At 44.1% G+C, this 26,141-nt stretch overlaps 1 protein-coding gene across 4 annotated transcripts; it reads right to left on the bottom strand.

Moving 5' to 3' along the window:
- Positions 1–57: 57 nt before the first annotated feature.
- Positions 58–25,647, bottom strand: LOC115354156 (sorting nexin-14-like). Of its 4 annotated transcripts, XM_030044372.1 has the most exons (31): positions 25,264–25,647; positions 24,920–25,092; positions 24,679–24,799; positions 24,265–24,338; positions 23,649–23,727; positions 23,523–23,566; positions 23,336–23,423; positions 23,163–23,247; positions 22,921–23,077; positions 22,681–22,756; positions 22,360–22,404; positions 22,132–22,212; positions 21,797–21,911; positions 20,425–20,580; positions 20,149–20,273; positions 15,145–15,203; positions 14,490–14,516; positions 13,476–13,622; positions 12,555–12,687; positions 10,568–10,754; positions 9,685–9,768; positions 9,279–9,379; positions 6,993–7,104; positions 6,774–6,814; positions 6,351–6,470; positions 5,034–5,157; positions 4,690–4,854; positions 3,707–3,802; positions 2,349–2,440; positions 2,020–2,076; positions 58–334 (listed from the first exon to the last, which is right to left on the bottom strand). In XM_030044372.1, the coding sequence occupies exons 2-31, from the start codon at positions 25,054–25,056 to the stop codon at positions 293–295; spliced, it is 2,970 nt and encodes a 989-aa protein (XP_029900232.1). In that variant the 5' UTR covers positions 25,057–25,092; positions 25,264–25,647; the 3' UTR covers positions 58–292. The 4 variants fall into 4 exon arrangements, with proteins under 4 accessions (XP_029900232.1, XP_029900233.1, XP_029900234.1 ...); XM_030044373.1 differs by lacking the exon at positions 14,490–14,516; XM_030044374.1 differs by lacking the exon at positions 13,476–13,622 and having other exon boundaries at positions 25,264–25,646.
- Between the last annotated feature and the right edge of the window lie 494 nt (positions 25,648–26,141).

Genomic DNA, 26,141 nt, shown 5'->3' with positions numbered 1-26,141 from the left:
AATACTATAGAGAGTATGATGGACTTTCACAGTAAAATGATCACAGAGGAAACACTGTCAGCTTGTCAGTACAGTAGTGATAAAGCGTTTATTTTACACAGTAAATTGCACATACAGCTGGAGGGCCGTAAAGCTTGTGATGTATCCTCTTGCTTTTGAGCTTTATCTGGTTTCTCCAACCAGGAGAGTCCCTGTGCTCAAACCTTTTAGCTTCAGGTAACCAGACCAGCGAGTGTCTCTGCGGTTAGTAAAGGCTTATCTGATGCCTGGCCCTGATGTTAAAGGTTCACCTTTACATCCATGGAGCCATCACAGAGGTCTCCTTCTGTACCTGCTGAGGAAACAAACAACACCAACATGATATGACATTTCTTTTCTGTCTGGTACATTTACTGGCAGGACTGATATCTCTTAGAACAGCTACACTTAACATACCAAAAAGACATTTAGTTAGATAAAATAAACAGGACTACCCCTGGCTTAAGCGTAGAAACCTGATATCATGGCCTGCAGTTTGAAATAGAGGCATGACTGATGGCATTTTTCTGACAATCTGAAGTAATATAACGCTTACAGTCCATCCTGACTTCGCTTACTTAGCCAAAGATGACCACATGCCAGTGGATGCTAGTCAGCTATGGACTACTGCCTGATTTAACTCAAACCCTGTATTATTTAATTGTACTTTTATTGCTTTGTTCAGATTAGGTTTGTGTGTATCTTAAAATCACCAGTTGTACAGCCTTATTACATATTCCCATGATGCTATTCATTGCTTTGTCAGAGATTTGCATTCTGACAAATGTGTAACCTACAGCTTTTATATCCAGAAAATCATCAGTGTCTCTTTTTGTAAGTTTGTTAAGTTGCCATGATAGTTTTGATTAAGACAAACTTTAAGAGGCATCTTGACCTTAAGTCCGGTTGTTGTTCCCTTGGTTAACTTCATCTTATCTTATTATTGCAAGATGCAAGCTGCCTCATAAAGCATTTTGTCATCCTGCAACAATTCTTCTTCTCCCCTCAACTGATTTTGCCTTCATTTGCACAGACAGAAACTGCTATTGGTTTTTGCCAAGAAAGAGTGAAGTTAAATACTGACTTATTCAACACAGAGTGAGGCCCCCATTTGCAAGGCCATTGACAGAACCATCATAAATTCATGTGTGGAGCACCTACTAAGAACATGTACAGTGACATGTTGGCACATGTACAGGAATTGTGACTTCAGCTGCACCTGGAGGATTTGCACGTTGCATCAGGAGAATTAGACCCTCAGGAACAATCAAGTCCAAAGTCTTTAATTAGAACTGCTAAGTGCTCTCTGGTGCTCTGGGCTTCTCATCTCTCAAACCACTGCAGTTAAAATTGCACTAACCTTACTATATCCTCCCCAAGAAAATGAAGAGAACGAAAGAAAATCATGGCAGCATTTACTTGCTTAAGAAAAAAAAAGGCTGAGATAATTCCATTCCTGAGAAGTCTGTAGAGTACTATTTGTCATGGCCTACAGACTCTGCTGCTCTAATGCTAGTCCTCTGGCTGTTCCACAGTTTAGGCTCCAGTCAAAAGGTGACTGTCCCTTCGCTATCAGGGCCACTCGACTTTGGAACAGACTGCCTGAGGAGATTAGGGCTGCCAAGTCAAAACTCATATTTTTAGGTTCGCCCTTTTATCAATTTTACTATAATCCTGTTCACTGCCTTGTTTGGCTTGTCTGTGGCTTGCTGTTTGTTACTATTTATATGGTTTTTACGTTGTAAAGCACTCTGTAAACCATGCTTAAGAAGGGAACTATACAAATAGTCATTATTATCATTATTTAGTAGCAGTAGTTATCACGGTAGTAGTAGTAGCAGTATCACAAGTGTACACAAATGAAAACAGACATGACAATTATCTCACAGGTATGATCGAGATCAAATCCTAAACATACTTTGCAGGAGATTGAATGTACATTCATTTGAAGATCAATTAGACTGCACACTCCTTTAAAAATCAGGGCAATTATCTGGTTACCTTGTTCAGCTCAGGAAAAAGTTCTTGAATGGCGATATCCAAAAGCACGTACGTCAACTGAGGAGCACATATGCAAGAAGAAAATGCCATCAATCTTAAAGAGTGGAGTATGTCCTGTTCAGATGAATATTCCTACACCTTATCAATAAACTTTGAGTTGACACGCTGTTCAAATGGGTTTTCAGAACATACGCAGTGTAGACAGCAGAACCACTGCCCTGTCATCCTAAGTCTTAATAACTAGACTAAACCTGCTGAAGGGTTTTTGTGTCTGTGTGTGCGTGCGTGCGTGAATGCGTGCGTGCGTGCGTGCATGTGTGTGTGTATACCTGTTTGTTGAGAACAGGTTGCTGGAGTCCATCGAAGAGCAGACGTATTCCTTCATACTTGGCCTCTTCTCCAATACATTTGCCCAAGAAATCTAAAGATAAATGGCTGAATGTGAAGCACTTGAACTTCAATCAAGGTGCACAGATGTTTTCACACATTGTTGATGAAAATATCTGCAGTGTGCTGTCCACAAATTATTTGTAATTACAGAATGCAACTATAAACCCTGTACAGTGTGAAAATCTATGCCAAGAAAAAAAAAATATTTTAATGTGCTCTTTTTTTTTATTTCAACTGAGTGTGCTACATGAAATTTATTTGAAAGCAAGAGACATTTCATTTTTAGGATTTCTGGAATCAGTATTGATACAGCAAATAAACACAGATACACAACATATGGGGTATGTTACTTTATCCAGAGGCAATTCAAGGTGCTTATCATAAAGTGAAATAAACAAATTAAAAGATAATGATACATTAACATAAAAGATACATTAGATGAAAAATAAAAACAGATTAAAAAAATAATAATAATTAACACAGAATAAATGAATAGTGCAGTCACAGTGCAATACTAAGCCAAAATAACCTAAGTCAATTAAAGGCATGTGAGAAACCAGGAGAGTTTTCAATCTAGATTTAAAAGTAGATAAACAGGGTGCACATTTAAGACTTTCCAGGAGTTGGTTACACTTGCGAGCAGAATAATAACTAAATGTTGCTTCTCCAAATGTTGTTCAAACCAGGTGACATGTTGGTGAGGATCTAAGGGACCTTTTGGGCTTCAATAATACAAATACGTCAGTCATGTATTTTGGCCCGAGGTCATTCATGATTTCTAAACCAAAAGCAATACTTTGCTCGAAGCACCGACACCGCAAGTTTGTTGGACAATAGTCATCTGTGGAAAGTGGTGGGTAGATCTGTGCATCATCTGCATAGTTATGGCGCATAACCTTGTTTTGTTACATGATTTGGACAAGAGGGAGCCTATGCAAGTTGAAAACGAGAGGGGCCTTGAGCCTTGGGGAACTCCACAGGTCAGTCACCTGTTCAGATTCATAATTATTGATTGTCACAAAGTACTCCCTGCCCTCAAGATATGACTTTAACAGGCTGAGGACCCCTCCACATAGCCCGACCCAGTTTCTGATCTGTATATATAAATAACTATCAAAATAGCTGTTTATATTTAAGAGGTCACTTGGCTGATTAAAAACAATTTTCTCAATTTTTTTTTCCATAAAAGAAACATTAGAAATTGGTCTGTAATTATTTGGAATCAAAGTGTCAAGGGGGCTGTTTTAAGAAGTGCATGGAAAACAGGGATGTATAGCAACAAGAAGTCAGTGAATACCTGGAATATAGCTCATCATTTCCTCAAATGTCTTTTTCGCCCTCCTCTGTTTGTCATGGGCAGAGCGTGGCTGACTGCTCTCACAGAAAACAGCATCTAGCAGAGCAAAGAAGACATACTTACTTTCAGTAATTTAACAAGCCTGCTTCACATATTATTCAAATGTGACTTTTCAAGCCTCTGTATATAAAGGTGACGGCTCCTCTGCTATGCATTGAGCATAATTTGAAAAGAACAAATTGATGAGACGTTTCCAGACAAAGAAAGTCCTGTTGTGCATGTAATCACATGCTCGACACTGGGTCTATCACAGTTCACCTTTTTCATGGTTGAGTTTGTTCCTCGGCTTTAAAGCCACTGTTCAGTTTGTATCTGAGTTTGTCTTAAAAAAAAAAAAAAGAAAAGAAAGAAAGAACCAAGTAATACTGTATGTTTTTTCATCTTATTTTAAACATATATTAACAGTTCCATACAAAAACTTGAATTGGGCGCACCATATGTGGAAAACATGAAATCTATACTAATGGTTTGAATACTGTTTTAATAACATTAATTGATAAATATGTGATGAATATGTATTATAGTATTCTAATGTTTGGTCCAATATATTGCAAAAATACACCTAGACATTAAAGAGCCTTTGCCAACTCAGAAAAAAGAAATTAGACATACTTTCACATTCTGACCAATGAGATGGAGCCGTGGTTGTTAAGTTTCATGTGATTGGCCAGATTCTGTTTTAAGTTGCATGTTGGGGTATGAATGGTATGGTTTTTGTGTTGTTAAATTGAGAGTCACTTACTGTAGTTCTTTGCGGAATAGCAATAATCCATAAATGACCAGTTGTACAGCTCTATAATCCTTATACCTCTACTTAAGTTTCTTGCTGTATGTTCTTTTCCAGTTATATTACAGCAGTACATGTCAGTGCTATCATTACTAGATGTCATTACCATAGTCATGTGAGAAACTGTGAACTCTACCTCTCAGCAGGGTGATGAGTGAGACGAGCCGGTGCTCCTGGACCACCTGGTTCAGTTTGTACTGCAGGTAATAATCTGTGTAGGCCTCCAGCGTGTTCTTGAAGAGGATCCTTCCACCCATCAGCAGGTGGTGCAGCCAGTCAGGGATGTGGAACACCACCCGACCTGAAAAACGACAAAGAAGAAGCAAGAAGGACGGCAAGATGAATGCAATATTCTTGGTGCTCTGAAAAACAATGGAATCTGCTCCAGCGGACCCATACTAAACATTAAATAATAACAAAATTTCTGAAATACTAAACTGTGATTATGATTTCAAACAATTTTAAGGATCCAGCACTTACCCACATACATTAAGTAGTCATACACCCCTTCAACTGTAATCATTTCCATGAAGTAGTTTTGATTGTGTCTCTTCTCAGCCATCTCTGATCGGTTGGCGTTGTTTTTGAAGAGGTCGTTGAAGAGCTGGCACAGAGGGATACAGCTGTTTTATGGATGGAGACGATTTGAAACAAACACTGTGGTGTTAAATGTGAAGAACTCCCTCCATTTTGGGTAAAAATTCACCTCAAGTAAATACTAGTGTAAGACTTGCTTGTGTGATTTAAACTACAAAATGTTTACAATATAAAGACTGCAATCAATGAATGTCTGTATTAAAATTATATGACAAGTGGTGCAATGCCTATGGCCCCTCCATTTTCAGGCAATGACACATTTGTTATAGTTCTTAGATTAAACTTTTATTTTGCTGTTGGCAGATTTTTTTTTTTTTTAAATTTAATCAGTTAAAAGGGGGCTAAATGTGCGTTTAAACAGGTACACGCTTGTGAAAGCTTTCACAATCTCAGACATTCAGCCTCCAGCATGTTGTCGAGTTAAATGGTCAAAGCCTTTGTGACAAAAACGGAGGGTGAAAGGGTCAGATTCCAGGTTATCTGAGGACCATGTCAGGCTCTGTTACAATTCAGGATTTCGTGAACTACTTCGGGGAATAGAGAGTCCTACGTTTGGTGACCTGGTTTGGTACAAAAGGTTGTAGGCGCTGACAAGAAATTCTCATCTAGAAGTGAGATTTTTTTTCCCCCCACATGGTGTAAGTTATAGTAGTGCATCGGGTGGATTGCTATATGGGATATGGCATTTGCATTCAGCTCTGAGTCTCCTAACGCCCACATGTCAAACTCTGGAAGCTGCCTTTTTGGGTTTTTTTAAATTTCAGTGCGAGTTCCCTTTGCAACACAGATGGATCGGTGCAATAAGTTTCTGAACATTAAACAAAAAGACAAAATAACAGCAACAAGCGTTACCCTGTTGGTAAAACTGACACAATTCCATTTAAGTTTACAGTTACTTTGTCTGGTGCTGTACATCTACATCCCGCTTTCTAATCCTATCTTAAACATTCATCTGTAATGCTTGATCCATTTGTGTGGATTGTAGGTTTCTGAGCAGTTTGTGGCAGCCAGCATGTTTTTTGCTACAAAAAGACACAAGCTGAGAGAGACTCCGACCGTACTCAAACTTTCAAAGGCTTGAATTCAAACATTTTCATTGGAAGTTTCTTTCTTTCTTGGGAGTATGTATGTGGGAGTGTGAAGAAGAACAGAGGGGAGAGAGTGGAAGGGGACTGGATGAGGGGGAGTTGTCTTTCCAACCTTTTTATCATTTTCCGAGGTGGGGCTGAGGATAGTGAGCTCAGGGCGACTGGGTTTGGGCTTGGGAGATTCACAAGAGTTGAAGAAGGACTGGATGAAAGGCTCCAGATGCTGCCCTTTCTGCAGAGGGGGGGGGGAGCACAGTAGATGATCTAGTTATGTTATGGCAAATGTTTTATTTCTCTTATAAAATGATTTATTTGTCATATAAAATGTTCAATGAACTGCTACTGATCTGGGAAATACTAAAGTGACTGCTTTAATATGTAGTGATGAGATGGAAAACACTCTTCTTGTGAAAACATAAGATTTAAAGGGTGAGAGTATTCTACAGAGCCCCACAACCAACACACACACACACACACACACACACACACACACACACACACACACACACACACACACCAATAATGTATTACTTACCTCTTTTATTAGTTTGCTGGGCACTGATTTAATGATTTTCCCTGTGAAACATAAAAAATTTCATTGTGATGTATAATGTGTCACATTAAGCCTTCCTTTGAGACATAAATATCTTTTTCATCGAAGCACAAGGTGACTGGTCAAACAATTTCATGGTCTCCTTCCCCAGCTTTGTCACACATACAGCCCCATTTAGCCAGAAGCAACTCCCCACTGTACCTAAGTTGACATCAGGTAACATCTTGTCCAGGAACTGTGACTCCATGCTGTGAGGTGACAGGAAATCGGCCAGAAGCTGGCTGTTGCTGAGCTCAGGGTGCTGCAGAAGTTTCTGGAAGGATGACAGACACAGTACAGTACGTGTGAATTATACAGATAACGTCCACGTTTTCCACATTCGCAGTACATAGAAATCTTGTATATTGTGTATATTATGTATGGATATGAATGTATTGTGAACATAGCTTATGTAGATGTGTAGTGTTGTTTTTGGGATGGTGTGTTCTTTGGGGAGAGCCAGAGCAAGTATTTCATTTTTAATAAACATGACAATAAAGTTAAACTTGAAGTCACACTCAATCTGGCATGGTCAGCAGATAAAAAAGGAGACTATAGTTTGTTTGTTTTTTGTTTTTTTTAAGGACGTTTTTGCACTTCAGCTCCTCAACTGGACTCAGACCACTGACTCAGCCAATTTTGGACATATGTGAACATGCCAAATGGACTCAGACCCTTAAGAGGCAAACAACACTCTGATCTCATTTGTTATTCGCTTTGTGGTTCACTTGATTCGTGCCTTGTGAGCACAGTGTGGCCCCAGTCCAGCTACTTTTTGCTGGGTCCTGCAGCTTTGGCCGGAGCTGCACATCTGGGACGCCTACCAGTGCAGAGTCACTTATGTAAGGGTTAGTGTTGGAGTGAGGTGTAACCCTTGTGGTGTCCTTCTCCAGCAAGCAGCCAGGGCCTTAAGTGTGCACTTCTTGCTGTGCTTTCACCTACAGACTGGACATACACACCCAGCATGTACAATAACCATAGTCACTGTGTTAACTGCAATATGGAACAAAGACAGTATCAAAAGTCAGATGCCTTCTACACATAGAAATAGCAAAAAAATTACATGAAAAAAAGGATCCAGAGGTTACTGAAGAAACTGCAAAGTCGTGAGTAGGTGAAAATGAGGATGCATGACAAGATGAGAAGAAGCGGGGAGACTTCTGACATGAAGAGCATCTGTCTTCTCTATGATGAACTTGATGGGATTTTGGGTGCAAGTGCCTGCGCCAATCCCACAGACGGACTTGAGTGAGGAGGTGTTGATCTGCCGAGCGATGAGGGAGGAGGTGAGGCTAGAATACTAACGTGACTGTCTCTCTAATCCGCATGTGCATCTGCTATTTCACTGAAATCCTGGTCTCCCTCTTTATTTTACACCGGCGTCTTATGAATATACAACACAAGAATTGTCAAACAGTTTTACAGTGGCCATCTTGAGGAAGACTGCCCATTATGCAATGTTTCACCAGCGGGGTCTGAGTCAGAGAGTGCGTTTACAGCGTGAACACAAAGAGGACTGAGTTCATTTGCAGCTTTTGGTTCACTTAAAAAGGACCGAGTTTGGCTTGTTTAAAAGGAGCTGTATTTGAAGTCACTGTTTTCTCAAATTCCAAGTAATGAGAGTGGAGAGCCTAAAGGTTTTTGCATCCAAACACTTATGGACCTCACACTCTTGGGTGAAGAACTACAAAACCGCTTTGTAAAAATCATCTAATTGATGAAAACAGCGTACCTATAAATCGGCAAAAGCTGCAACAAGAAGGGAGGATACCAGAGGAATGACATATCCTTCCCACACAGCAACTTATGAAATAAGAAATGCACCCTGTTTCCCAGTTGTGTTGCATCAGACACAAAATGATTTCACTAAATAAAAGCTACAGTTCTCATGAGTTCAAGGGCGGTTATTTTCCCATTCTGTGTTTTCATAACAGCTTACATGGCTGACCTGCTTGTTCCTCTCTCCAACTTTTTCTATTCACAGTCATTGTAGATGTGAGATTTCCTGTTGGAACTGATGAATACCGGTGGGTTTTAGAGAGAAATTGGCATGTGGTTATATTTTGTCTCAAACTGTGGCTTTATAAGTGAGGCTTTCATTTTCAGCGGAGAGACAGCGGTCATGAGTGTACGTTCAAATTACTCTCTCCTCTCCACAAAAAGCATTTGACGCAAGTATCAGGCTTCTTGTCCGGTTCTGACTCATTTACAGATACACTGATCGATGTGCAGCGTGCCTGCCAAACAAAATTAAAAAGAGCAAACTCACAAAAATGCCACCGTGCTCGGCACCCTTGAGGTCTGTGAGCCGTACTCAGCAAGTAAAGTTAGTGTTTCTTCAAAAGCAACTTGATTTGCCAAGTGTGACTCTATCCATATTTTCACTGACATAAAATTGGAGAGCAAGCGGAAGATGTGCACCTCCTTTGCTCTCCCAAAGATCTCTACCTGCAGGTACTCCTGGAACTCCTCCCGTTTGGACGTTAGGAACTCGTAATTCTTGGGACCGATGATTCTCTTGGAGGGCAACTGTGCATCTGGGAATGACCCTATTGAAGGAAATATATTTTACACAAATGAGTGTGTGGGGAACAATAAAAAGACCAGCTTTGTTCGTGTCCAACTGGAACGGCACTGTAACATCGTTGCCAGTGGCAGTCCCTACATGACGCAGCATAGCAACCAAACTCCTGTGGCTGAGAATCGATTGCAAATTATGCCCTGTTGAATTCTGGGAAAGGCTGTGCAACTATTTTGTTAGGAAATTCCCTACTTGCACCTTTTCGAGAGAGATGAAATGCAATGAGCTGTGCGGTGGGAATCCAGCAAAAGCTCCAGAGAACATTTAACTTACCGTGAAACTCAGTGAGCTTTGACTCAAGAACGTAGAACTCAAGGTATCTTCGGTACACAGACCAGTGCTCAGTCTCGTGTCCCACTGCGGGCAAACACAAACACAGGCCAAACATATTAAACATATAAGCTAACTGCAAACATGTAACACGGCTCTGCACACAGGACACTGTTGTTTACCTACTAGGGTTAACCAATTAATCAAAACAGTACTGGCACTGCAGTTTGGCCACGTGCAATATCCAAATCTCAGCAGCTGCAGTTTTTTGATAAAAGGTCAAATATGACAAAAAATACCATGTTAAATGAAGCATTGTGTTGCTACGAAGATGCCCAGGCCTACAAATTATACTCTCCAGATGTAAGAATGTAATGTAATGTGGTTGTCTGGCACAGACCCGGGCAAAAATCACATCATCATTTTTTACAGTGATATTTTCACTGTAAAAAATGATGACGTGATTTTTGCACTCTTAAGATTCTTACTAAAAAACGAAATTACTAACTTACTAAATTCTTACTAAATCAGCATTCTTACTAAAACTGTGAACCACAGTCTTAGTAAGAATGCTTATTAAGATAACCCAACATCTTTCACCACATTGCTCACCAAAAAGGAAAGTAAGGAAAAAGATCTAACAAGGGTGAGTCAAGGTTTGGCTCACTCGCTGCGGTTAAGGAGACAGTTTTTAGTGACGAAGAGACCACATCTGACACAGAAAGTCATCTGGGCAAGGACGATGAATCTACAGATTACGGGCAGCTGGAACATTTTTCTATGCTGAAGCCCTTGATTGGTCAAACCCTGTCTTGCTGAAGAAGAAGAGGACCGCCTTATAAGGAAGGGCAGATTCTTCCTGTTGTTCATGTCCGCTCAACCTCACCTGCCTTGCGGTCGTTGCGCTCTACATCTATACAGAAGACGGGGATCCTCTCCCTCTTCACATCGTCGTCATAGAAGTCGATGTACGGTATGGTGATGTTCCAGGCAGACAGGTTGCGGGGGGTGCTGGGGGTGCAGGCTGCCTCCATAGGGGAATCATCCTCCAGCACCATCATGGCCTCCTCCACCTTGGACAGAAGAGAGAGGGGGCAGAGAGAGGGAGAGAGAGAGAGTGAGAGATGAAAGGGAGATGGAAAGAAACAGGAAAAGAAAAAGAGGGAAAGGTGGTTAAGGTCACAGCAAGCATTTCCTGTAGAAACTGGACACGGACTGCATTGCTGTTTTGTTGACATGATGAAACACTGCAAATAAAACACAATGAAGAGAAATGGGATGCAATTGACATGTAGTTTACAAGTGAGAGCAGCACCAGCCATCTGTCATCTGGTTTATGTTCACATTACAACTTGCATAACGCATAAAGGATCAAAAAGGAAATCAGTTTTTCCAAAGGTCAGCTGAGACCAAGACAACAAATATGGGAAATGCAAAAGTAAACTCAGGAAGTCTTCTTCCTGAGTTAGTTAGTACAGGATGTGCAAATTAAAAATATTTACTGACATCCAGCAGTGATGCTTTGCTGGACTAGCCATTGGGCTTATTTTACCTTGTAAAATAATTAAAAACTGCTCAGCCCTTAGCCATCGGGCAGCTACAAAGGAAAATGTAGAAGTCCCAAGATCAGCCCTGCAAAAGTAAGAAACACCAAAGTTTTAGTTTCTTCAAGCAAAGCAAATATTAAATCTTTTCCATACACGTCTGCCTTATGTTTGCAGAGCAAATACATCTCTGTTGAAGAAAAATGTGACTCACTTTAAATAGTATGTCATTCCTAATCTTCAGTACAGCACAATCAGTATCTGGGATCATGAAAATCTCTTCCAATGCCAAAAGGCAGTGATCAAAGAGTCAAACCTGTGATGTAATCAGAATGCAAATTCGGAGCTGCTCTAGAGAAAACATGGCAGACTGGTTTGATGAAATGACCACCAGAGTGGCTTTCCTTTACTTACTAAGCAGCGCCACCAAGTGGCAACTAACAGTGTTGACTTCTTTCACTACATGAAGGTAAACTAGCAGTTTGACAGTTTTTTTTCCCCACTGGCTTTGTAGCAGTTCACGTTAAATTTTGGATAATTTTTTTGTTTTGTTTTTGTTTTGTTTTTTATGAGTTTTGTTACCTTTGTGTCCTTTTGAGCTGTAGTTAGTCCACCTACCAAATATTCTGCTGTTCTCTAAAAGAAGAGAACAACATTTTTATTTCTCCTTTATTTGTTAAGTCTCAAGCCTAACCTTGAGCTTAGTCTGATACTACAAAGACACTTTTATTTACTGTAGTTCCACAGAAAGTTAATATTCCTTCTATTCTCCTTCTTGGATCACTCAAATTGGGTTGTTTTGTTTGTGTTTACACTAGACTGCAGTCTCTCGCAGCCTGACGGAAAATATTAAAGTCACTGGAAATACATTCAACATAGAGCTTTTAGCACTTTGTCCTGCAATGAGCACAGACAGTGTCATTTAGTTTGCGTTTACATTCAGGCTCTAACTGGTGACAGCCATTCTACACTCAATAAAATGTTAATTTTGAACTTTATTTTGCACTTTGGGAAACTGGGCAGAGTGAAAAGGTCTCTCTACTGGAAAATAGTCCCCCAGGAAAACATTTGCTTTAAACATTGAATTATCAGTTCCATGGTTTATGAATGGTGATGATTTTGTAAGAGGCAGAAGCAAAACATTATATAACATTATATTGCTGCAATGGAAAATGTGAGAAAATTGCAGCGAATGAGCCACACATTCAAAATCACCAGAATGTTGTCAGAAACATAATATGATTTGATTACAGTTCAAACAGATGCAGACAGTGGTTATACTGGTAAAGGGTGGTTTTTACAAACAGGTTGTTTCTAGATCATTCTCACCATATCATCCTCCCCCTCTACCAGCCCATAGGATGGCAGCATGGCTCCCTCCATGGTGGTGCTCTTGAACACTCCTTTGATCTTACTGCCAATGCGGCTGATCCCAAAGGACTCTCCTCTTTTCGATGTGTTCCTGCAGGCCAGAGCGAGAGGCAGTGAGACCGTGTGTGTGTGTGTGTGCGCACGCGCGTGTGTGTAGGATGCAGCACCAGTGCATGGCTTCAGCACAGCGCATGCAGCTTGGGAGAGGTGGCAGTGGGGCGGGGAGGGCACAGTTAGGAGGGAAGAGGCAGGGTGCTACAGCCAAGTATCATGAGTATGCGTAGGGGAGAAGCCAGAGTAGCCAAACCCAAACAAAGTGTCACTTCACAGCCATCTCACAGGGAAATGCCTGGGTTTTTACTTATTGATTGATTAATTTATGTTTTTCGGTGTGGAGTTGCTGGGTCAAAAGCGAGCACGGCACACAGTGAGCAGTGATTTCATGAATAAATACTGACATCTCGACTTTCATGGGGGTCAAAAAGGGAGGGTAACTGAGCATTTTGAACTTTGAGTGATCTCATGAGCTGATTGTGATCAGTAACCAGCCAACCAGCAGAGGCACATGTGCAACTGTCTCTCAGATTAACTGAAGTAAAAGTCACCATATGGCACATGGTAATATACCTGATACACAAGAAATTAAAAAAAAAAAAATTGACACAGCAAAGTCACTGCATTGCAAAAAAAAAAAAAAAAAAGTAAAGGCAGATTACAAAACAACAGAGTTTTGAGGAGGAGGAAGGACATGTAACAAAGACGACAAGAGTCCCATGCATAGGTCCCACCATGCAGGCTGGGACTGGGGTTCATACAGGAGAGTGGACGGCATGACATCACACTGAGGGACCTGTAGCACACGGATGGACCCTGACTTACTTCGGTGATGAGTGGCGGTGGGTTAGCGAGCCGTATGGGAAAGTTGTGAACGTGGACTGGGCATGGAAGGAGTTACAAGATGCAGGTGAAGAGCTGCCAGAGGTGGTGAACAGGGAGGACGGGGACTCGGGGCTCCAGTCCCAGGAACTATAAGCAGGACAGGGTCACGTCCCCACGGGCAAAAAGAGGGAGAGGACCATGGATCATATCAGGGCAGGCAGTATGGCGGTGGCAGAATCAGAGTGGACGTACAGTCAGACACAAAGCACAGTCCATGGTGGTGATACATGGATGGAAAGACGGGCGGACAAACGGGCAGAGTGGAAGGAGGTTAGTGAGTAACAGACATTTAGGCCGTAAGCCAATAAGGTCTGTGGTTGCTCGGTGTTCACGAATGGAGTGCCAGTGAACGAACCATTCCCTACAGATCTCCTCTTTCTCCTTTGAGTGGCAAAAATCATGCGGCTGTGATCACTGCCTTCATAACAAGATCATTCTCTCAACCGGATGGAAAATAAAAACGACAATGTAAAACCACGTAACGCCCAACTTTAGGAACCTTTTTGATTTCCAGGTGACCAGTCTGACAATTTGACATAATTCTGTAATTTTGGATATATTACAGATTCTGTAATATTGAAAACTACAAAAATCACTGCAATTAAATCTGAGAAAGTCAAAACAAAAATTTGGTCAGCTGCATGACTCTTGCTTTAGCTGATTAAGATTTTTTTTTAATCAGATCTGTCTTCTCTAGAGCCTGCATTCACAGCACTAGCACAAAATGAAACAAATATCAAGCAGTAAAGGTATATCATCTCCAGTAAACACAGACTTGAACCACTGATTGCAGCAGAGAATCAGTTAAATCTGTTGAATCTGTTAAAAAGGCAGTACATCTTCTTCTGTAAACCACAGGCAGGCAAGAATGTAGTTTCTTTTTGCATCTTGCGTGCAGCAGTACTGCCCCAGCCAGCCACTGTTCTGATCACCACACTGATGCCATATACTCACCGAATGTCATCCAGACTGACGCTATTTCTGGAACAATATGCACAAGGAGTTAGTGGCAGGGCCCCGTGGCCGCACAGACACCACACCCCGTGATTAAAAAAAAAGAAAAAAAAAAAAAAAAACACAACAGGTGACTCCTGGGCTCTGATCGAGTCACTTTCAGTTCAAGGAAAGCTTTCATTATATTGCACAGTTTAAACATCCAATAAAATAAATAAAAATGTACTGCTGGATTACAATTTTGCACAATTAATTTGAATGAACCCAAACTGAAAGTGAGAATACATTCACATTCGAGGCAGCTGGCACATACTGGATTCTGACTTTTCTGTGTCATGGCCACTGGGATACAGAGACTTGTGAACAATTAACAAATACCAACTAAAGAACCAGGCAAAACAAACAAATGCCTTTCAGAAAGCACAGAGGAGCACTGGGGGGCAAATGCCACGGTGTGTCTTCTGATTCAAAATCAGCGAAGGTGCTCATCTGTGCATTCTGACAGCAAACTAATCAATCATCAACACTGGTGAACATTACAGGTGAGCTTTCCTTGAGTTAGGTGAACACACACACACACACACACACACAAACACTCACACACACACACAGACACAACCATAGACACACACACAAGGAGAGGAGTGACACCTACCTGCTCATCTTAGAGTTCCTGGCAGGGGACTCGGCCCCTCTCAGAAGCTGCCGGAAGTACTAGAAAAGGACATGGAGACAAATAATTTGCACTAATATCTAATATCTAATAAAAGAAATAAATGGAATGAACTGCCCTGAACAATATAAAATGCTTTGAATGGATTCATTCATGATTCATTCAGAGAAAAAGGACCAAACGATGTGACAATCAAACAAAACACTATTAACTGCACCTTTTTTGTCAATGAAGTTTTTATTAGGGAACAATGTTAAAGTAGTGCTGTTGCCTGATTATTTTTTTCACATTAAAAAAGGTTAGTCTTGCATCATTGCCTGTGTTTATTGACGGATATTGTCATGCCATGAAAATTATGTTTTGTTTTGTTAGGTTTTGTTCTTGTGTCTTGTCTCGTGACTTCCTGTTTTATTTTGATATCCCACTCTCCTCTTGTGTCAGGTCACTTGCCCTTCCCCTTGTGTGTTTCCCTCCAGTCTGATTGTCTGCCACGCCCTGATTGTTTCCACCTGTTCACCATTACCTTGTGTGTGTGTATATATAGTCCGTGTTTCCCTTGTCCTGTGCGAGTTCGTCCTGCTTCGTCTTGTTTGGTCCTGCTTCGTCTTGTTTGTCCTTGTCACGCCACGCCAAGTCAAGTCTCATGTCAGGTTATGTATTTCCTTTGTTACTTTGTTTTGTCATTGTTTTGTTCTCTTGTTTCTTTGATACTTTTGTCTTGCCTTTGTTCTAGTTATTCCTCGTTAAGAGTGATTTTGGTTGCTACTTTGTTATAGTGAATCTCAGTTGTTACTTTGTCTTGAGTTTTGTGTTGCTACTTTTTCTTATTAAATTTCTTTAGTTGAACTCTTGAGTCGTGCGTTTGGGTTCTCATTTTGTTCAGTCATAGTCATAGTTCTGACAGAACGAACTCGCCAGCCAGAACCCAGCCGACTCAGAACAGCTGACAAAATGAACGAGCGGGAAATGACCCCAGCAGAGGTCATTATATTTTGTCAGCGGCTGTGGACTGATATGTCCTCCCGACCTGCACCCCAGTCTCATGTGCCACAGCAGCTCCCTGTTGCCTGTCCTGCTGCTCCGTTCCAGAGCCCATTTCAGGGAACCCGACTGGCCTTTGGGGGCCCTCGTAGCCACCAGCTGGCCAGGCGCCGGCTTGCGGGTCTACAGCGTGCTAGTCGCAGCCCAGCCATCAGCCTCGGCACCCTGGCAAGCTTAGCCCGGAGCCCAAGCAGCCCAGTGTGTCAAGCCACGAGCCCCAGCAACCAAGTGAGTCAAGCCACGAGCCCCAGCAACCAAGTGAGTCAAGCCACGAGCCCCAGCAACCAAGTGAGTCAAGCCACGAGCCCCAGCAACCAAGTGAGTCAAGCCACCAGTCCTAGCAGCCTAGCTACCAGTCCAAGCAGCCAAGCTACCAGCCATAGCAGCCTAGCTAGCCTAGCTACCAGCCCAAGCAGCCAGGCTACCAGCCCTACCAGCCCTACCAGTCCAAGCAGCCTAGCTAGCCCAGCTACCAGTCCTAGCAGCCCAAGCAGCCTAGCTATTCCAGCTACCGGCCCCTGCAGTCTAGCAGGTCCAGCTATTAGCCTCTGCAACCTAGCAGGCCCAGCTACTAGCCTTAGCAGCCGAGCAGTACCTGTCCCAGTTCCCAGAACCAGATTGGCTGCCCCAGTCCCAGTTCCCAGGGTCAGACAGGTTGCTCCGGTCCATGTCACTGTCACAGTACCTCGAACCCAAGTGGCTGCCCCGGTCCCAGTTCCCAGGTCCAGACTGGCTGCCCCAGTCCATGTCACAGTTTGCCAAGCCCGACCGGCTGTTCCGGACCCGGTCTTGGTTCCTCCCCCAGTACCCCGAACTGGACTGGCTGCCCCTGTCCCAGTGCCCCGAGCCAGACTGGGTGTTCCAGCCACTGCCCTTGTCCCAGTTCCCCGTACCAGACTGGCTGCCCAGGTTCCTGTCACAGTTCCCCAAGCCGGACCCACTGCCCCAGTCCATGTCACAGTCACAGTACCTCGAGCCCGACTGGCTGTCCCGGCCCCAGTCCATGTCACAGTTCCCCGAGCCCGACTGGCTGCCCAGACCCCAGTCCCTGTTCAAGTTCCTGGAGTGGACGTCGCCACTGCCCGGCGGCCTGGAGTGGACGTCGCCGCTGCCCGGCGGCCTGGAGTGGACGTCGCCGCTGCCCGGCGGCCTGGAGTGGACGTCGCCGCTGCCCGGCGGCCTGGAGTGGACGTCGCCGCTGCCCGGCGGCCTGGAGTGGACGTCGCCGCTGCCCGGCGGCCTGGAGTCCACGTCGCCGTCGCCGCTGCCCGGCGGTCCCGAGTCCACGTCGCCGTCGCCGCTGCCCGGCGGTCCCGAGTCCACGTCGCCGTCGCCGCTGCCCGGCGGTCCCGAGTCCACGTCGCCGTCGCCGCTGCCCGGCGGTCCCGAGTCCACGTCGCCGTCGCCGCTGCCCGGCGGTCCCGAGTCCACGTCGCCGCTGCCCGGCGGTCCAGAGTCCACGTCGCCGCTGCCCTGCGGTCCAGAGTCCACGTCGCCGCTGCCCTGCGGTCCAGAGTCCACGTCGCCGCTGCCCTGCGGTCCAGAGTCCACGTCGCCGCTGCCCTGCGGTCCAGAGTCCACGTCGCCGCTGCCCTGCGGTCCAGAGTCCACGTCGCCGCTGCCCTGCGGTCCAGAGTCCACGTCGCCGCTGCCCTGCGGTCCAGAGTCCACGTCGCCGCTGCCCTGCGGTCCAGAGTTAACCCTGCTGCTTCCGCTGCCTGGCGGTCCCAAGTCTGCACTGCAGGACGTTATGGTCGCTCTGCAGTGTGGCCCCACCCACACTGCAGCCATCCAGGGTGGGTCCGCCTTGACCGCCAGCACCCTGGCCGTCCGCCAGTGCACCGCCTCGTCCATGGTTCCCTGCGCCCTGGCCGTCCGCCAGAGCGCCGCCCCGTCCATGGTTCCCTGCGCCCTGGCCGTCCGCCAGAGCGCCGCCTCGTCCATGGTTCCCTGCGCCCTGGCCGTCCGCCAGAGCGCCGCCTCGTCCATGGTTCCCTGCGCCCTGGCCGTCCGCCAGAGCGCCGCCTCGTCCATGGTTCCCTGCGCCCTGGCCGTCCGCCAGAGCGCCGCCTCGTCCATGGTTCCCTGCGCCCTGGCCGTCCGCCAGAGCGCCGCCTCGTCCATGGTTCCCTGCGCCCCGGCCGTCCGCCAGAGCGCCGCCTCGTCCATGGTTCCCTGCGCCCCGGCCGTCCGCCAGAGCGCCGCCTCGTCCATGGTTCCCTGCGCCCCGGCCGTCCGCCAGAGCGCCGCCTCGTCCATGGTTCCCTGCGCCCCGGCCGTCCGCCAGAGCTCTGCCTCGTCCATGGTTCCCTGCGCCCCGGCCGTCCGCCAGAGCACCGCCTCGTCCATGGATCCTTGCGCCCCGGCCGTCCGCCAGAGCACCGCTTCGTCCATGGATCCTTGCGCCCTGGTCGTCTGCCAGAGCACCGCCTCGTCCATGGATCCTTGCGCCCTGGAGATTTTTGTTTTGGCCTCCTCCTCCCCCCGTCTTACAACGGCCATCCATCCCTGTGCCCTAGAGACTGTTTGGGACGTCAGGAGCCGTCCCTAGAGGGGGGGGGTACTGTCATGCCATGAAAATTATGTTTTGTTTTGTTAGGTTTTGTTCTTGTGTCTTGTCTCGTGACTTCCTGTTTTATTTTGATATCCCACTCTCCTCTTGTGTCAGGTCACTTGCCCTTCCCCTTGTGTGTTTCCCTCCAGTCTGATTGTCTGCCACGCCCTGATTGTTTCCACCTGTTCACCATTACCTTGTGTGTGTGTATATATAGTCCGTGTTTCCCTTGTCCTGTGCGAGTTCGTCCTGCTTCGTCTTGTTTGGTCCTGCTTCGTCTTGTTTGTCCTTGTCACGCCACGCCAAGTCAAGTCTCATGTCAGGTTATGTATTTCCTTTGTTACTTTGTTTTGTCATTGTTTTGTTCTCTTGTTTCTTTGATACTTTTGTCTTGCCTTTGTTCTAGTTATTCCTCGTTAAGAGTGATTTTGGTTGCTACTTTGTTATAGTGAATCTCAGTTGTTACTTTGTCTTGAGTTTTGTGTTGCTACTTTTTCTTATTAAATTTCTTTAGTTGAACTCTTGAGTCGTGCGTTTGGGTTCTCATTTTGTTCAGTCATAGTCATAGTTCTGACAGATATTTAATTTTGGTGCTGAATCAAATCGTCACTGAATCGAACTGAATGAATGTTAAACCAGAGATTCACACCCCTGCTGGTATATTATCAATATTATAGAGCAGCACAATGTATCTAATGGCCTCGTTATGACGTACAAATAAATAACACAGTTTCATTTGGGACGGGGATAGGAGCGGGGATGAAATTCAGAGCCGACACAAAGGTTTAAGTCAGCCTTGTTGCTTCCACTTCAGTTCCAAGACGCAGCACCACCGCCTTTGATTAATACTCCGCAGAAACAATGGTATCAGGAATATCATTACTTTCCAGACACACTATTCATGCAGGACAGTGGCAGTGCAGTGGACAATGGCTGTTTATTGGGTCGCCCAGCTGTATTCAATGAGCGAGCCTGTGAGGGGTGAAATCCGGCCTGACAGCTTGGCGCGACGCCAGCGTGACCCCATTGGCCAGTTGTGTGTCTGGTATCGATGACACGGTCAGTCGTGGTTGGCGGCAGGAAGATCAGAAGAGGAGCTGCGCAGGAGAGTCGAATCCTAAATCTGAGACGTTGCTCGGTAAACGCGGCGTAGATCTGATTATGAGTCATATCAGGATTCAGGAGCAGCGTGTGCTTATTGCAATATTGCTGACATATCCTGTCAAACTGGCGGGAGATATTATGATTGAGTCTTTTATTCCAAAACAATTGAAAAGAGTGTGTTTATAACTCAGAGCGTGCCAGGCAGATGCCGATAAGGGAGAGAGCTGACTGGCAGGGGGAAGCGAGTTGAGTGATTTATTGATTTATTGATTATTATAGAGGCTTACCTCATCACTGTGACAGAACATGGGGGTGAAGACATTCTCCAGGAGAGACAGGACGTGCTCATAGGCCTCAAACAAACACCTCATCGTCTGTAACTTCACCACCTCCACATACGGGCCCTCGGCAACTGAAGCAAAGAACACAAAACACAATTTTAACAAACCCCTGAGCTGTAAATTACTGTTTTCTACATCAGCTTTTTCGTTTCCAACAGTGAGCTGACTGGTTTCTCAATAAATTCTGACTTGGCTGGTTCAGAGGACATCCCTTTCACCTACTGTTGCGTATTTCTTCCACGATGAAGGGATCGAAGCGGATCTTGTCGATGCTCTCGTCCAAACAGTAGGTCTCGTAGATCTTCTTCACCTCCTCGTGAAGCATCATTTTCTCTGAGTCCGACAGCTCCGGGCAGAGGATCCTGTCGTTGAATTCCTCTGAGAAGGTGAAAAAAAGACTCACTTTCTAAGGAGCAAAAAGAGCTGATAACAGTGTTAGACCGATTTATCAGTTTACCAGTAATTTTGGTCTAATATCTGCCCCTTCGTTGAATATCAGTTATCAGCGTGTCCATGTCTTCCATCTCCAATATAAAAGAATAACTTTAATTAGCTTTAATATTGTTTGACAGTAGCTTGTGAATCATTTTGCAATATTTTCTTTGTTGATATTGTTTACTCTAATATTTAATAAATGAGATCTACTCAAGTCATAGTTTTATTGTTTAGTTTTTTAGCATAGTAACTGTCAAATTTTCAAAAGTATTGAAACACAGCACAGAATATCAGCTATCAGCAGTAACAAAAAGTATCGAATAGGTGTCAATCATAAAAACCTGTATCAGTCCAACCCAGCTTCATAACTTTGATCATTCTGACTGCAAAGGTTATGAAGAGCCTTTAATGAGTTTTGTAAACCTGCCGATTTCAGACTGAGAAAGGAAGAATCTCTTGGAGCTAAAACAGAGACAAATGGGATACCTACTGTTTGATTCATCTAAGTTGGACAAACATTTTGGAAGAGCACTCAGAGAAAGCAGTGTAAACCTTTGGTACTTTTCTGTTTGCTTCGTGTCTAATACCAAAGGTGGGGAAGATTTAAGGGGGGAAAAGAATAACTTCGGTTTGCTGGTGAGAGAGCAAATCAATGGCTTAGTTTACATACAAATAGAATTTCACTTTGGGAAGACGCACTTAAATGCCATTAGAATAAACTGGTTAATCTAATGCTACGATTCCCAATTAAGATCAGGCTTAAATGAGTCACAGTGGCATGTAGACATCGCTCTCCTTTCGCTTTTGGTTTACGGTCTGCACTTATTCAGACCACGTAATGGTTATGAGCAGTAATTTGTATTACTATTACTATTTGGATTATGATTTTCTATTGTATTAGAAATTGCCTAGTGTCCAGTCAAAAAGGGCAGCTAGAGGCCACACCTTTTTCATACAATATTTGCTGGAAGTGTATTCTGTTTTCAGGTTTATTCATGGCCACAAGAAAACTCAATCACAAGATACCAAAGACACTTACAAATAGCTTAAGTTGACTAACACCTGAAGTGCTGCCAATGGCAAGGCCGCTCTGTCCACGTAGACAGAGCTGGTGTGTTTTCTGACTACATCTGAGAGCATGTTTAGGGGCAATGCTTACCAACTGTGAGGCAGAACTGGAGCACGTGGACGGCCCCCTCCTGCTTCAGGAAGTTCATGAAACGAAAGAGCAGGTCTTGCTGCTCCCTGATCTCCTTCAGCTCCAGCTTCAGCACCTGAGGGGGGCGTGAAGGATGGAGATAGCGGGAACATGGAGACAAAAATCAGCAGGAAGAAAGAAATCTCCTCCCTCACCCTTATTTTGTTTGGTGCGTCAAAACCAGTCGATAAATAACCAAAAGAAAACAATGCATTGCACTCACATCACAATTACCAACTTTTCAGAAGACAGCAACAGCATTTTGAATATGCATCAATATGTTCTACTGGACTTACTGAGGGCTTTTTGTTGCGAGCATCAGAGTATTTTTGCAGGAAAGGGACCAAAATTGAGGTGGGCTCTGTGGCTTCTTCAGGCTAGAAGAACACAAATGCACAGAAAACACTGTCACTGATCCACTCTGAAACATAATATACACCATGTAGTAACATATAAATATAAATATAAATATAAAGAATTCATACAGCCTCATCTTTAAACATCAGTGTCCAGTGTTTACTTACCGGGGAGTTGTCGATAAATATCAAAATCAGATGATTCACGGTGTCCTGAAATTGAAAGACACCAATCATTACGTTCACAAAAAACTGTCATATGTAACAAATCTGTATTTTAGGGTGTTTTTTATATTGTTTGGTTCCTAAGAAAAAAAAAAGTCCTCCTCCGTAGTCCTAGTAAACTGGCCTATCTATGGACTTTTTCAAAAACAAATCAAGAGTAGTTTTGAGCTGAGAAACACTGTCAGCAGAGTGTTTCCGATTCATGACTCTGCTTGATGTGGATTCAGAAAAAGCAGAAAAGGTCCTTAATGTGTCTACACTCACAGGATCAGCCAAGTAGTCCATGGAAGGAAGGAAGACAGAACCAGCCAAGACTTCTCTTATCAGGAGAGTAAGAGATCTAAGAGGAGCAGACAGGTAAGACAGTGGGAAACAGAAGAAAGGAAGAGGAGAGAATAATAACCTTTAGCTACCTTTCTGTAGGGTCAACAGTCACAGATGCTTCTCCTTTCTTCTAAAGTATGTGGGCGTTGCGTGACCTTTACAGTCACAGCACTGAGTTACCTGCAGTCTGAAGCCTTGGGCGGCAAGATGTAGGGGAAGAGCATCTCAGTCAGCTTCCTGAGGTAGAGAAGCTCGTCTCTGCGACTGCGAAGAGCTACATGGAGATCAGGACCGTACTCCTCCAGGGCAGCTTGCTGCAGGAACTCTGCATTTTTCACTAAAGACAAGAACAACAAGCAAAGAGGTTTTTGTTTGCTCTTGACAATAATAAAAGGACACGAGGTGATGCATATTAACAGTACCTCTCTGTCTTGCTTTGCTTATTATTTCAATGTGCTTCATGGAAACTTTAAGCAGCTTTTGCGTGATGAGGGATGCCACATCCACCTGTAACAACAATAGCGAATTTAAAATCATTCATGTTATTACTCAATGGGCAGACTAACACTTTAAATACATACGGTCTCTTTGTCACCTTTTGTGTTCGACGAACCAACACAGCCGCAAAGAAACGCAGAGTCACCCTCAGCTCGTCAACAAATGCTTCATCATCAGTGATGTCCCTGCCACAGAAACAATGTTAAAGCCATTTCTTTCATAAAATGTATACCTCTGCTGGATTTTGTATTATGGAAAAAAAAAATTACAGGAAGATGGCTTACCTATACCAAGGATACACAAAGTTTTCCAAAACCAGTTCCAGAATCTTGAAACAAAACAGAAATATATTACTAACAGATGATCTTATTGTCAGTGATAATTAATAATGATGTATACTGATACATTACCTCTGACAGAGAGGCATCCACTTTAGAGGGAACTTTCAGGTCAAGCCAAGGCTGATAATTTTCCAGTAATAAAGTTGGTCTATCAGGGAGTTAAAAAACAAAATTAAATGTAAAGATACTATCTGCCACTAGAGGGCAGTGTAACATTAAGCACTCTGCTCTGATCCAAAAACTGTATGCAAATTAGATTTGTTTATCCACAGCTTTTACAGGACACAGAACTCTTAGAAATCATATGGGCCTTTATGAGACTATTCCCACTAATGGACACTGTAACAATTACAGCTGTTACCAGCTGAAAATATGAATTGAATGCATTTTGATAAACCAGATGTTATGGTAATGTAATTGCAGGATAACAAACACAAACTCCTGTATGATCCCAGAGAGCTGACAGTGGTCTTACCAGTTTACCATCCTGTTTGCCTTCAGCAAGATCACTCTTTAATTAGTGTTCTCTGCTTTTTATTTGCATAAGCAAATTCATGCCTGACAGCAGCACAGCGGTGCAATCAAAGGGAATACAAACCAACTGCAACAAATACAATTGGCATGATCACAACACACCCACATGTTCAAATACCACTACACCACTAAACACAAGCAGCTAACTCACCGATGCCTTTTGCACTTGATTTTTCCACAGACGGCACAACTGTGGCCCAGAGGAAACAGCTCCTGTTGGTAAGACTGAGAAGAGAAAGTTGAAGTGGATTAAGGAAAAACCCAGTAATGAAAAACAGGGCTGGACGAAAGACAGAGACACTCAGACATCCAGTGTTTTTGTGTGTGTGCTTCATCTGCACTTACATCAACAATAATAATGAGGAAGCTACCCATCATGCTGCAGCTGCAGAGGGCCTTTAATATTGCAAGTCTTCAATCACCATGCCATTAAATATCCATTCATCTATCTAACCACAACAGCAGAAAACATTGTTTTATCCATATTGGTAGGCCTACAACTTAATCCATTTTTTAACTTTCTCGGCTTATCTAGCTGCTCATATATCCTTGCTTTCTGACCCACCTTGATCTTTGGCTTGATGGAGACTAAGATGTTGGGCAGCAGAGACTCTGGCCCCAAAGAGCAGTAGAAAGTGACGACTCCAGCCAGGAAGGACCAAAACACCATTATAATGTGGATATATCTGTGCAAAACAACATGGTTATGTTAATTAATGTAACAACTTAAGTCTCCCAAAAGAACCAGAGGAGAGGTGTCAGAGGTGTCATGCTAAGTGGTCTTCATGGAGTGACATGACCTGTACCTGTTCAGCAGCAGGGTGGACAGCAGCAGGACCAGCAGCAGGAAGCAGAAGACCGGGTACTGGCGGCCCAGCTCCCTGAGCCGGTCCAGCCTCATCCTGTGTCTTATTCTCTGCAGATAAGCTCTGATGCATCCCATTGTTTTGACTTTGGGTGATTGCGCACATGCATATTACTGTAAAATACAGAGGGCATTATGGATCGACCGTCTCCAAAACAACCAGGGCGTACAGCTGCGACACAGACCAATGTTAATTCAAAATATTGCCATTTTCTTTTTCATCACTCATTGTTTTTATATGAGTGGCAGGTTGAAAAAACTAGACAGACCTGCCCCAGCTCTTACCGTAAGAGGTGCTGTGTGGCGGATGTTATGGGCCATTTTTCCACTGTTTATGCAGTCCAGCAGCGACACCATCATAAATTGGCAGAGTAAATACGCAGGCTGCCTTCTTGTAGGAACAACGCAGGATCGGCGACGCTGTCAAGCCACCGCCGGAATTAGTGGCAATTATCCAACTTCATCACTGTATGGATGGTAATGTGTAAGGTCTGCTGCTGTGGGGCTAATGGCCGCTGTCCTCAAACTGTCATTTTCTCTCCATTGTGGGGCAATGCGCGCTGGATTTCAGCGTTGGAGACGCATGATGTCACCTCCGCTCTGTCCACTGCAGCAACATGCAACATCATGTAGTCTACCAAGGCCGCCAGGTACACGTATGGACTATGTATATATAAATATCTCCCGTACAACACTGTCATTCATACAGTCTACAGCCCATGTGCACATTAACAGCAATACAAACTCGATATGGATCAAGCATGAATCATTAGCGCCATACACAGACGTGTCAAAATGACACAAACACGTAATGAGAATAAAATAAAATTCACCAACTTCACGGAAAACGCAACAGTGCCTCTGACTGATTAAGCTGGGTGTGTGCGATTTTCATTATTATTATTAAATAAATAAAAAGCAGTAAGTTTTGCTCCTGGCAGCTTTAGCCGTTCAGAGAGGGAATATGAAATGACAGTGAAATAGCCGGGCCTGCTAATGAACGAGTTACGGTGACTGCGGGGTTTCCCCAGACCCTTTCATGTGATTTACACTCTCACCCAGACGGATCCACACTCAGCAACACGCCTCCATTTCATGAAGTACCGTCCAGTGAAGCCTCCCCCCGCCCCGCCGCTCCCCAGCCTGCCAGCCCCCCTGCTGGA

The sequence above is a fragment of the Myripristis murdjan genome, chromosome 22 (genome assembly GCF_902150065.1).
Source record: "Myripristis murdjan chromosome 22, fMyrMur1.1, whole genome shotgun sequence".
NCBI lineage: Eukaryota > Metazoa > Chordata > Actinopteri > Holocentriformes > Holocentridae > Myripristis > Myripristis murdjan.
The sequence above is the reverse complement of the archived record's forward strand: the minus strand, read 5'-3'. Positions and strand labels throughout refer to the sequence as shown.